Source organism: Thermobia domestica, chromosome 9 (genome assembly GCF_964235325.1).
Source record: "Thermobia domestica chromosome 9, izTheDome1.hap1.1, whole genome shotgun sequence".
In the NCBI taxonomy this organism is placed as follows: domain Eukaryota; kingdom Metazoa; phylum Arthropoda; class Insecta; order Zygentoma; family Lepismatidae; genus Thermobia; species Thermobia domestica.
Genome location: NC_137462.1, coordinates 57,915,080 through 57,928,490, shown reverse-complemented (window position 1 = coordinate 57,928,490; position 13,411 = coordinate 57,915,080). Strand labels below are relative to the sequence as shown.

Genomic DNA, 13,411 nt, shown 5'->3' with positions numbered 1-13,411 from the left:
ACTTTTTTGCATACCTGTCTTTAAGTTTTACGAACTTGCTAGGACTAACTTGATGTTTATTAAGTACGATACATAGTTGGAAACATGCGCGAGGTTTTGGTAACAGTAAGTTTAATCATCCATGATCACAATCTTGTTCGCTAACTTCTTGTCGGAATGTTTGCGACAGTTGATCTTAGCACGCTTCTTCTGTTCGTCTGTATAACATGGTACACTTTGACATGTTTCAACCTTGAATTCGTGTTCTTTTTTGATCTTCCTTACACTGAATTCAGAAATTTGATATCTTCGTGGTAAAAGACGGTTTAACAAGTTAGGGTCCTTCAAGAGTTCTCGTCTGATCGCACTTTCACTTTTTTGTGTATTTTTTCTTTTTAAAGTGGGCGACTAGATTTCTTCTTTCTTGATGCTTCACCAGTCTCCAAACATTTTTGCAACATTCTATGCACTGTAGTATAAGGATATTCGCATTTAAAATTATTTAAAGCAGCGGTAAAGTCACGCCAGCACTGGCTCTTGTAGAATTGGATAAGCCGCTCGCGGACAGCCTTGGCCTATTCGGCTGTCACTCGCTTCCCGTTTACACGCTCACACTTAGCGTACACTCGTGAGATACTATAACGAGCAAAAGGTGAAACTTTCATTGAGATCGAACGAGCTGTTTTCATTTTATGCATGCTTTCTGACAGTAATGTTAACTTAAATCGCACTCCTTATATTGCCGTCTTGTTAATGTAATATTGAATAACTTGATAGTAACATACCTCAGTATCCGTTTGACCTCAATAAGAATTAAGATTAGGAATTAGGTTTCTGTAGCATCTATGGCCATGTTAGCCCGTCATGTATGAGGAGGTCGTCCCGAGGCAATCACACTCAACGGGGAACTGAAGAGGAAGAAAGTAATAAAGAAGATATCTGGGACCAATACGTTAGGTACCATACGGGCATTTGCCTCGTGTGAATGTGAGAAACTCAAGGAAACTTCACTCAAGATGGCTGGCCTGAAAAAAAAACTTTTGAAGTTTTTCGACCTAATGTCCTCACCGAGAATCGAACCTGGGACCGCAAATACCAAAGATGAAAATTTGCGACTGCGCTACATGGGGCAACTTTCACCGAAACAAGTAGCTGGTTCTTCAATAGCATCAATTTTCAACTATGCATATGAACTTCTACGCTTACACATACCACTTTCTTCAGCGCAATATGATTGGTACACCTATCTCATCCTTGAACACCTTTCCTTACGCTAAGATATTGTAGAATATAAGACTAATTTGTAAACAAATCTTAATTTATTAATTACAGATCATTTTGGAAAGAAAGGCATATTAATAATATTAGTGTAAATGAAAATCTTATTTGACCTAGAAATGTATTAGATGCAAAATTAAGTTTTGCAAATGAAATAAAGAAAATTTACTTTATAAACATTCTTTTCTTAAATGGTGTTGAAAAACATTTTTCATAAATTAAACTTACCACTTTCATGATCACATTATAGATATATTAGTACACTGTTTGGATAAAATACTTCGGGTGCTACTTTGAATTTATAAGTTGTGCTCGAAGTGATAGAAGAGTATAAAAATATTTATTTAAAAAATTAGCAATATACAGTAAATATTGATTGTTGAAAATAAGTTATAAAAATTTAAAATTTTTCCTACCTATAAGAAAACATATTTTAATTTTAAAATTTATTAGACATTCTTATTAATTTGTAAAATCAGAATGATAGAAGTAAAATTTAAATAGAAAGTTTCCCTTCAAAAGTTAGACTGGCCATTATACATTCTATTTATAAACGGCATACTTCTCAAATTATTGTTTTATGCTGATTCCTAGCATTCGGTTGGAAAAGACTGTTCAAATCAATAAGTTTACAGGTCAGTTACGTAATTTCTGGTTTTCTCAAAAGTGAAGAAGACAAAAATTGTAATACTATTATATTAGCATAAAATTCACTTAAATCATGCGCTTTTCAAACTCAGGTCAGCCAATTGCCCTCTTGTCCTTCCCAAATGACGTTTCTGTATCGGACCACTGTGCATTAAAAAAATAACTATTTTCTGAAAATTTGTATTTTTGTTTAAGTGACCGCGCAGTATAATCATTCTATAAGTAATATTTTTTCTGAAAGTAATTGTTTCTTTCTTTAATGATTTTGACAACACTTTAATCATTGTGACAAGGAATTTGCTTTCCTTATTCGCCAGTTAGAGACTGCTATACACTATTAGACAAATCATGAGAAATCTCTTACGATTTTTCCTAGAGTCAAAATCACAACTTGTATGGAAGCAGATAGCATGTCATTTCCTATGTTCCAACAATCTTATGAGATTTCTCTTGTTTAGAGTATGTTAGAGTTCGGAAATTGAATGTATAAGATCTTTATTTAAACGATGTTAGGTGAGAGAAAGTGAAAACAAATTTGTTTTCTCCCTGCCAGCAAAGATGATATTTGCGCACATAGTCCATAAGATTAGTCCATTATATTTGCGCGATTAGTCCATAAGAAGAGTGCACATTTTTATATTATAGAAAAGCAACGCTTTGTCACAACAGACATGCAAGGGAGAAGGCAGTGGAAAACATTTATGACCGAGTATGCTTTGTGAGATCTGGCACTCTTCGGAGCATTTGAAACAGGAAAACTCTTCGCGCGTATGGCACAAACATGTAGGATTTCCTACAAGATATGTCGTAACATTTGTTCTAAGATTAATCCTAAGATATTTCATAGGATTTATCTCATACTGTATAACAGCCCTTATTTTATTCTGCATTATATTTTATATGTTTCTCATTTGAGGGTGCAATAGAACTAGCCCGAATCCACAGATAGAATGGAAACTGGGTCAGTCGAACAGAAGACCCATATACTTGTAATCCACAATTTACGACTTTATTTTATTACTGATCAAAGTAATCTATAAATAATGATCTTTCTTAAAAAATGAATGAATGTTGTACCCCACGAAAGCCTTTTCATTTTCATTCATACTAATAAAATTAATTATCAAAACTATTTTGAAAAGTGTAATTGTTCATTATTAACATAACGAAATATAATTCCAATAATGTAACAATTTATGTTCAGGTATTCGTCGTGTAAATTTGCCCAAAGACATGAAGTCAAATTATTATGAATTTAAACCTGGTTGAACATTCAAATACTTGAAGAACCACTAAGATCTCTAATAATGATAAGTCTTAAATTTCTATATGTTCTTATCTAAAGATTTATTCAAGAAAAGTGCTTGTAGTTAAATTCATGATATGTTACTTCCAGGCGCCATTTGTGGACATGCACTGTTTGAATCGATATGTTGGTTGGTACTTTGACTCCGCTGCCCTAGAAGTTATTCAGTTGCAAATAGTATCTGAAGTCAGGGAATGGCATGAAAAATACCAAAAACCCATGATATTCACCGAGTATGGAGCCGATTCTCTGCCTGGTCTTTATACGGTTTGTAAAGAATGTTTTTACTACAATATTTTTATTGTACCCAACTGCAGTTTTCAAGACATTTAATGAAATTGTTATATACGTAACAGATTTTAGAAGCTAAAACTCAAAGTTAATATTTCAAATTATTGTATTAACAGTGCATGAAATGTATAAAGTAGGCGTATGCAAGTAAAAAATCTCTTTGCAACTAGATGTGCATGTTAACTTCTGTAAATCTTATAAAGTTTTATATAAAGAATTGTTCAAGATCACTCTTAAATTACTTGGCTTCTTTCTGAAAAATCTTATATCCATTTTCGGTTGCCAAATATATGTATATATATCAATACGCAAACTAGTCATTGTAATTATATGAGAAGTGCAATCAAATGAATGAGATTGAGTATTAGTTATTCTGAGAAGATAAATTGCAACTTTTTCGTAACATCCCTCTTCAACACCAATGACAATAACTTAAACTGGAATCCGAGCCACTGACTAGCTATATGTCCAAGGTAAGTATCCCCATTTGAGGTCGAACTTGGGGCGACGTTCGTTAGCCACTTGAATACAAAGTAGTAGTCCTGACAAATTTTAATTCATTATATTTCTATATGCATCATTACATTCCAGTAGTAATCAAATCTTATCTTCATTCATTTAAGACATCAGTACAATCTCTCTGATATTTCAATGCAGACAATCGTTCGAACTGCATAACGCAGTTAATCAGTTGTGGTGTAGAATCACGCAGACCAATGATGTCGCTAGAGTTGGTGTCTACCAGTGATTTAACTCATGGTGTTCCTGGGTACTCCTATGGACTCTATCTCTTTTTCTCCCCCTCTCAGTTCTTATTTTGAAGGACCACAAAAATTCAAATTCAATAAAATAGAGAATCTGCCCTTACAACAATATCTTGAAGCCATACGTCACAGTTTCGCCATTCCTACTATGCCCACTCCGCCCAATAAGATCGCAATGTTTTCACGGCGGAAACGAAAGTAGCCAATTAGACGATGGTGGAAACGAGAGTAGAAAATCAGACGTGCCGATGTTCTGTTGTATTTTGGCTTCATTGATTTAATAGGATGAGGATACACATGGGCAGACCTTCTATTTTATAACATCTTTCGCTTACATAGTATTTGCGGATATGGGCTACAGACAGTCATAGTTAAAATCGCCGTTAGTCGTTAAGTTGGTAAAAGATTAACTTTAGTAACAAACTCTCTTGAGACAATCGCTTTAGCTATTTGTTGCAACAAACAGAATTTAAAAAATACGCTTACATGTGTGCTATATTGATTATAAAAAAAACACCGTTCAAGTTGTCCTTATCCGTCAGTATGTTAACATATTTACTTAATTAACGAACTCCCGTGAGGTAATCTCCCAACCTATTCAAGAAAAACCTGAATTCAAAAATTCACTTGAATGTATGGTATGTGGGCTAAAGATAGCCGCTGTTAAAGTTACTGTTATCCGTTAAGCTCCGTTAACGATCAAGACCGAAATAATCGCTCTACTTATCTATACAAAAAATCATCCAACAGTTATCGTGCGAGGTAACGGACGAACTGATGTACTATTATCACAATCTTATAAATCTCTTTGCGTGATTCTCATAACTGAAAATGTCATAGATTGCAAATTGGCTTTCACCTTCCCATGTACTTATTCATTCTAGTTATTCTGGGTATATTTCCCACTACCAAAGTTTTTCTCAGATAGGAAATTCCAAATAAGTGGCCAATTAGCAACTTAGATAGTCATCCTTTTGAAAAATACAGATGGAAAGTGAGAGGTTCCTTCTCTTAAAGTTGTAATATCCTGTAAATACTTAGTGATAGAGTTCTATCCTATAATGTAAAGCTCAGTGTTGAATTCAGGCATGTTCAAGGGGGGCTGAAAACCCCCTAGAATATATATGAGCCCCCTAGAATATCTATAATTACACATGGATTGATTGATTTTTTGCTTAATTTTTCTCTCAAAATGTCTTAAAAGCAAGGATCTTTCTGTTTTTAAAGAAAATTAGTTTATTTTTTTTTTGTCCAACCTAATTGTTCTAATTAACAAACCGCATTCTCGTATAAAATCGAAGTTAAATAACTATTTGGAAATTCGATTTAGACCCACGCAAACGCTTTACAACGTTAGTTGGAGAAAAATGGCAATAGACCCCTATGTTGGTTATTGCAACCAACCAGACAATAACATGTCGCGAGCTTTGTTCCGGCAGATTCCTGCTGCTCTATTGCAATCTAGAACACCCCCCTATTCTTAAATTTTTATTGCTTCCCTTTACAAAAGTCTTAATTCAACACTGGTAAAGAGTCTTGTTTTAACTTTTATCCTATGCCGCGTGAGTTTGTGGCGAAAAACATCAATTCCAGTGGAATTCTCGAGATCATGTCATTTCTTCTTACAACTTTATTCACCTAACTATTACATTCTTTACATTTTCATTAATAACCAATTTTCGTTATTGAAAAGAGAGTGTAACCAAGTTATACTTATGGTTTTACTTTTAAAAAAATCTTTAATTTTTACGTCCCACGATTATGCCGGCTAGGCTAAAGGAGACGGTGATGACGAGAAATGAATGAAATGGGAGAATGAAAAAAGTGGGAGGAAACGGGAGAACCCCGAGTAAACCCACATATGGTGTTTGTTCACTACAAAGCTCACTTAGGGCGACCTGGGAAAATTTTATTTCAATCCATTGTTATAAAAACCAAGTAAAGTAATAAAATAGTAAAGATAGGAAAGGAATTTAAAAGTTACTTTATTTAAATATAATCCGAAATATGGGAACACCATTCTATCTCAGTTTGGAAGAAATACAACGTGTGAAACAACCTTGTTTTGTCAAAGTTTTAAATCCTTTTAGTCGGATTATACCTCTAAGAAATCTTTACGTTTAACGTTCCCAGTATTATGTCCGTTAGTGCTAAGGAAGACCATGATTAAAGAAACTGAATGATGATGGAAGCATTTGTGGGATGAGAATGTGAGAGAAAACGGGAGTACTCCGAGAAAACTCACGAACACAATGTTGTTCATCACAAAATTACTTGGCCGGGTATCGAAACAGGGACCACGCACACCAGAGGTAAGCGCTGCACCACTGAGAAATTGTGCCACCACTTAGGATGAAATAATTAAGGATAACGTAAGGATGAAATAACTAAAATGGTATTTCGTACTCCGTTTGTGACTTGTTGGATTTTAAGTTCATTGTGACCGACGAGTTCATTGTGTCAAGATCTACAATTGACTTTAAATTAAAAGAGTTTTCGAAACTTCAAGAAAACATATTACTTACTATAAACTACACTCAGGTTTATTGAAATGATGTTAATAATACTGATGTTTTCCGTTCATTTGAATAGTACTCGATGTCTCCTAAGTGTTACCAAATTTTTGCTACTAGTATTCGCTTAATTTCATATCTAAAGTGCCACATTTGTATCCTGTTGTGTATACTTAATATATCCTAAGCTTTCAAAGATTTAAGTTGAATTGGTATGAGACCAAATAAGCATAAAGAAACAGATGTTGCTGTTTTCGTATTAATATATATATAATAGTAAGAGTAACTATTCTAGGTGTTATATTTTGAACCATCCTTTGCAAAAAGGTCACAACCAATTTTGCAAAGTGTGGTTCATTTAAGCGCATGAAATTGTTGGTTGCATAATTAGATCGTTTCACAACTAAAGAGTAGACACTAACCTCTCCAGTTACGTTAATAGAAAGATCACAGTCTAAGGTTCTACTTCATATAGTTAATATATAACACTTATCATAATATTTCGTGTTACAAATTTTAACTAAGTTGGTTTATACCGTAACTATATTTAAACTTCGGGACATAATTATATTTTGCTTGAAAAGTGTAACACAACAAAACACGATAGCTAGTAACACATTATTTGAATGTTAATAGGGGTTTAGAAATAAAATAATTGATTTTAAGCATACTTGAGAAACATATAGATATATCTTTACAGCAATATAGGACTTAATTAAAACCTGAACTGTACTATGTTCTATATTGTGTATCACAAAATGTTAGTGGGAAAGCTCCTGACAATGTGATACTTTCACACGTGGGAGACGTATCAAAACACTATAACATTGGAAGTGTATCACATGTCATAGCTTGTGAAGATGGCCATGCAGATGTACATGGCAGCAGACCTAACCAAGGCTCTAGCAATCTTGGTAGTTTCTCAATTGCAAGCTTGTTTCAAACTTGACAGTAATAAATAATATAAGGCTAATTTTAAAATTCCTTTAAATTGACACTCATTTCAAGCATGACATGAAATTTACACTTGGAAAAGTCATACACAAGAGAGAACTTCTAAGGAGAAGTCTAACACGTAAGCATTCTTGCGCAGCCTTCATTCTTACATCTTGTCTAAGCATACAGAGCTTTATACGTCAAAGTTATCTGGACTCCAAGCGTAACTTGAAATTTTCACTTGGCAAAGCCAAACACAGAGAGGATTTCTACGGTTAGTGGCTGATATTTAGTATCAATTTAAGTGGCTGATATTAATCCATCTGAGTATAAACAAATTTTATGGCGATTTCCCAAAGTCATTCGTATCTTCATTATAAGTAATCAGAATAGATGCGTACTAGATTTGATGTTTTCATAATATGTAAAAGGCGTTTTAAAACGTATGTATATCTATTTTAAATATATAGTCTCCAGTCATAAGTTCATAGTTATTTATTTATAACATTCTTATTTCTAAAGGATCCACCAACCTTATTTACCGAAGATTTTCAAGTTGCGCTGATGAAAGAATATTTCCAAGCATTTGATACTCTTCGTCAAGAGGGGATACTGATTGGCGAACTTATCTGGAACTTTGCTGATTTTAACACGAAACAACGTAAGTTTTACCATTATCATTTTAACTTTAAATAGCTTATCTTTATAGTTATTTTTCTTGATAACTAACAAATATTAATACGTGTTATACCAACGATCAGATCACGCACTAAATAGTTATAACGTTGTTATGTGGTTATGACAAAACTTTCATTATACCACCAACTATCGTATTTGATTTGTATCACACCTTATTACTTACTTTCTAAATATGAGTTACTAGCAAACGCTGCTGCGGGTATTCTTTCTTATGCAACTTTCATTGTGAACTCGTCTAAATTCTAAGTTTCGCACGAAATTCGAACGCCTAGTATGGTCAACTTATTTAACCACTCTTCATCCTTGTTTCTTACATAATATGCCAAATACCTAAAAGTCCGAAACCATGTGTCATAGTTGTAGTTGGATAGTTTATAATCAAAATTTTATGTCTAATCTTAAGGATATGGACATTTTAGTCTACATGGGCTGCATAAAAATAATAATAACATTGGTACAAATCCTACCAGGCTTTTTTGTACAGAGAACACCTGTTACATTCGTTCAGTGTGATTGCTTCCTACTTCTGCCGTACTCTCCCACACGTGTGGAAGGCGTCGTACACCGTCAGCATGTCAATGTTTGTCGATGTTCCATGGGGACCGGCATATCCACGGATAATGGCGTCCCTTGTGTGTAATTCTTCTAGTGAAGTGGTTCCTTCATTTTGACGAAAGAATTGTCAACAAAGTCGCTGAAGACATGTATTGCACCTACCTGCCATTTCAATTTTGATCTGTGCACGTTGTTTGTATTTCAGAAACACATTGATATGGCGTTCCCACTTTCTTCCTCTACTTTACCGCACTGCTGCTTTTGACTAAATAATACAAAGAATCATCGCCAATCGTCACACTTCATGACCTTACATTCTCTTATCACAGTGATCGCCATACCGTCGATCGCGAGCTACTAGTACCTCGCAGAGATATTTTCGGTAGCTCCCGTTAACGCTTCGATTGGGTAACCTTGATCAGTTTTGCTAGAAGTTGCTAAATCTAGGGGATTCAACTTAATAAGTCTGATTTTTAAAAAAAAACCTGTTATTACATTTGTTATTTATAACTGACTACACTTCAATGTCTTTCTTATGTAAAATTCAATTTCAGTTTCTTTTTGTTATAAACAGTTTGATTAAAATTGATTTCATATGTACTAGAAATGTAAGTCAATAGGCAATTAAAAAATATATGATCTTTTTTAAAAAGTTAGTAGTTCTTTTGGTTGGTACCTCACAGGATTTTAAAACGGTACGGTAGCTCACAAGCTTCATAAATTTGAAGATGACTGCCGTATCAATTAGGGAACTCTTGTATACTCTTTCCAGCCTTAGAAAAAAGTAGATGTAAACAAACCCACCTGACTACCAGTGGGTCGATGACCAGTGATTGGTTGTTGGACTCACTGCACTAGTATCCTATCGCAATATAATCCCTACTAAAAGAATAATTTCAAATAAAGATATCTGAATTTATCCTGCATTTTGTGATAATAAACGCAATATATATAATATTTAACAACAGATGTAGCTTTATTTCAACCTCACGCGTATTTGGACATATACAGGGTTTCATAAAGTCTGGAGGGATTTAATTCGCTTATAATTTACATAAAAATGTTCATATTGAAATCAAATAAAGTGCAAACGGTAGCGGAAGGATTAAATTTTTAACTGTAATCTGCTCAATTCATTCACCGCCACACCTCCAACTGGGCGCCATTTACGTCCACACATTCGCGTAGGCGGCGCTGGAATCCACTCACAGCGTTCCGCCATGTTTGATCCGAAATGCCAGCCACAGACGCCCTGATTTTGTCCTTTAAGTTCTCCAAACCACTTGGCTTCTTTGCATAAACTTCCGTTTTCACATGACCCCAAAGCCAGAAGTCGCAGGGGGTAAGGTCGGGTGATATTGGCGGCCAAGCAGTCATGCCACCGCGGCCAATCCATCGGTTAGGGAATTTCTCGTCAAGGAACTGTCTCACCTTGATTGCATAGTGAGGAGGTGCCCCGTCCTGTTGGAACACATTGTCGTTCTGGATTCCACGTGCCTCCAGTTCCGGAATGAGGTATTTCTGCAACATATCCAGGTACGAATCTCCATTCACGGTCTCCTCTTCAAAAAAGAACGGTCCAATCAGATGATCATAGGACACAGCGCACCAAACGTTCACTTTAGGGCTATCTCTCTCATGTGTCTCAAATTCTTTGGGTTTTCCGTGCCCCAAACGCGACAGTTGTGTCGGTTAACCTGCCCGGAGAAATGGATGGTTGCCTCATCTGAGAACATGATGGCTGAAAGGAGAACGTCGCCATGTTCCAACTGCTTGAGCATGGCGTCACAGAAGTTGAACCGGATGTCCAAATCTTCATCATGCAGATCCTGGACTACCTTGATTTTGTAACCTTTGGTCCTGATCGTCTTCTTGGCTATCTTAAACACGGTTGTCTGTGGAATTCCGAGTTCCATGGACCGTCTAGGAATCGACTTCTGTGGGCTGTTGATGATGCTTTCCCTTACCCTGCTCACTGTTGCAGGCGATGTTGGCGGCCTCCCACTTCGAGGACGGTCCAGGACGCTTCCTGTCTCCAAGAACTTAGCATGCCACTTTCGGATTGCACTCTCAGTCGGTGCCGGCTTTTTGAACTCTTTGGTGAACTTTCGACACACCAGAGTTGGTGCTTTTAGCTCTGCGTACCACAGAGCACATTGCGTTTTCTCTTTCTCTTGCGTTTGACGCCATCTTTGATACGGTAAAAAAAATAGTCTTCTCAGAGGAGTTTTTCATTTATTTATTTCTTTAAAAGACACACACACCAATACAGCTTACAACTTACTTTTAACAGTCAACATTGAAACAACAATGGATGAATTTTGGTAAGAAACTGACCCTTGCCCTCCCTCAACGTGTTCAGAGTTGCCGCTTATCTAACAGTGTTGCCAAGTAAATATTTAATCCTTCCGCTACCGTTTGCACTTTATTTGATTTCATTATGAGCATTTTTATGAAAATTATAAGCAAATTAAATCCTTCCAGACTTTATGAAAACCCTGTAGTATTTTCTGCGCATGCGTATGCGTTCGCGTGCCTACCCCACACATTTAAAATTATAGCAGAATGCAGAGTTTCGTGGCGACGATATGTGACAATAAGTCCATTTTCGTCTCGTGTTATAAAACACAAAAGAGGACACAGGAACAGCGGTAAGCTCGTATATAGAAGGATTTAAGAAAATACATATTTCCAATATTGTGTCAGTGCGTTAATTATTTACCAACCAACTATAGCCTCAACATTGTGGAAATTATGCGACGACAGTAAGCTGGCAGACGATCTTGCTGTTTACGTCTCTGGCTGCCGAAGCACGTGTGAGCCGCGGAGTAATACCTTTCGCTTTGTTTATGTCTACTTTGTTCTAAGGCTGGAAAGAGTTTAGTGCCGAGACAAAGCTCTCTGACGTGAGAATAGTATTGCTACTACTTTCTATTGACCCTATGTAATTATTGTACGGTCCACCTCTTTTTCTTCCTAAATGTTTATTTCTTTCTAGAGAAAATACCCCCCCCCCAAAAAAAAACCACTTAAACAATTAATTGAAATGAAACTTCTAAATGACAAATTCCCTGTCTCTAACCGTAAGTGATTCCGAGATACGAGCATCTTATTATAATAATTATAATCCCCATTTTCACCTGTTCCAGGTCTAATTTCCAAACATCCTTCTTTAATAGTATCCTGCATCATAAATCGTATGAAGTGTACAAAGCTCAAGTTTCTAGCTTATCAGCTTGGCTTGATCACTCAATCACTAATTCATTCAATTAGTCAGTAACTCATGATCTCTTCCTCCAATAAAGATTATACTTCGATGTGCGAAACACGAAGACAATGCCATATTTCAGTACTCTAAAACAAAATATAAACTCAATTTTTTGGTGTGTCTTATGGAGGAAAACATGAAATTATACTTTAAAATGTGAAAGATATATAGCTATGCAGTTTTAATACATTTTGTTGCGTAAAAAATCCATACATAAGTAAGAAGCAAATATGTATTTTAATTGAATGACAGGACAGCCAAGCGTGTAGCCTATATCGTAACGATCATTTTGATTGCAGAGAAAACTTTTAAATTGACTTTCCTTACGATTACTATTTTTTTCCTATTTTCAGTATTCTATCGTGTTGCTGGTAACAGGAAAGGAGTGTTTACGAGAGACAGGCAACCGAAAGCTGCAGCTAAACTTCTGAGAGAACGTTATCGAACCCTAGCGGAGGAAATTGATAACTATCACTGGGGAAATAGTGCAAATAGTTAAACGTAATTTTACGTTCTGCTGTCTCATATAATTATTAGTTATGTAATGATGAATATATAATGTGATACAATTAATTACAACAATAATTTGATTAAATTCCTTATTTTTGTATTGCCAAATATGCCAATGTGACAAGAGCGTTCAATGTTTTGCGAATCTCCTTGTCACTCTGTCACCCGTATTGAATTTGTCACTCAAAGTTTTATCCTCTGAAGCTAAAATAAAGGAAAGACATAATAAGAAAGAAAGGTTATATAACAAACATTATGCTTTTTGTACAACCATAAAAGTAAGTGTAGTAAACTCCAAATTATCCATACATTGGGTGGTGCAGTAATATCGGATGACCGAATCCCGCGAATAATCCACAAAATGGCCGAAAGAAGACAAAACGAAAACGTTTTTTAACATTTTTATTTACAGTAAGGCCTACACATACAATTACTACTTAATAAGGATTAGGGGTGGCCTAGACACCATTTTCTAACTCGCTTTATAATCCAGTTATAATATGAAAATTAGTTGAAAAAAATCCTTATAAGCATAGGACTTTGTTAATAGATGTATTAAGTTGCATTGAAAAACATACTAAAAGTTCCCAAGAATTGCAAGTGTGCTACGGCCATCATACTGGAAAATGGCCGCCGCAAGATATGAAATTGTTTCAAAGTTGCG

The 13,411-nt window shown here is 35.4% G+C and overlaps 2 protein-coding genes across 2 annotated transcripts in view; both read left to right on the top strand.

Moving 5' to 3' along the window:
• The window catches only part of LOC145660823 (beta-glucuronidase-like), a 46,303-nt gene extending 42,759 nt beyond the window's left edge, over positions 1–3,544 (top strand). The window contains exon 11 of the mRNA XM_081726242.1: positions 3,302–3,544. Within this exon, the coding sequence (XP_081582368.1) occupies positions 3,302–3,544 (243 nt within the window). The remainder of the gene's footprint in view (positions 1–3,301) is intronic.
• A 422-nt stretch (positions 3,545–3,966) lies between these two features.
• On the top strand, positions 3,967–12,736 carry LOC145660822 (beta-glucuronidase-like). Its single transcript, XM_081726241.1, has 3 exons — positions 3,967–3,975; positions 8,238–8,376; positions 12,591–12,736. The coding sequence occupies exons 1-3, from the start codon at positions 3,967–3,969 to the stop codon at positions 12,734–12,736; spliced, it is 294 nt and encodes a 97-aa protein (XP_081582367.1).
• The last annotated feature ends 675 nt before the right edge of the window (positions 12,737–13,411 follow it).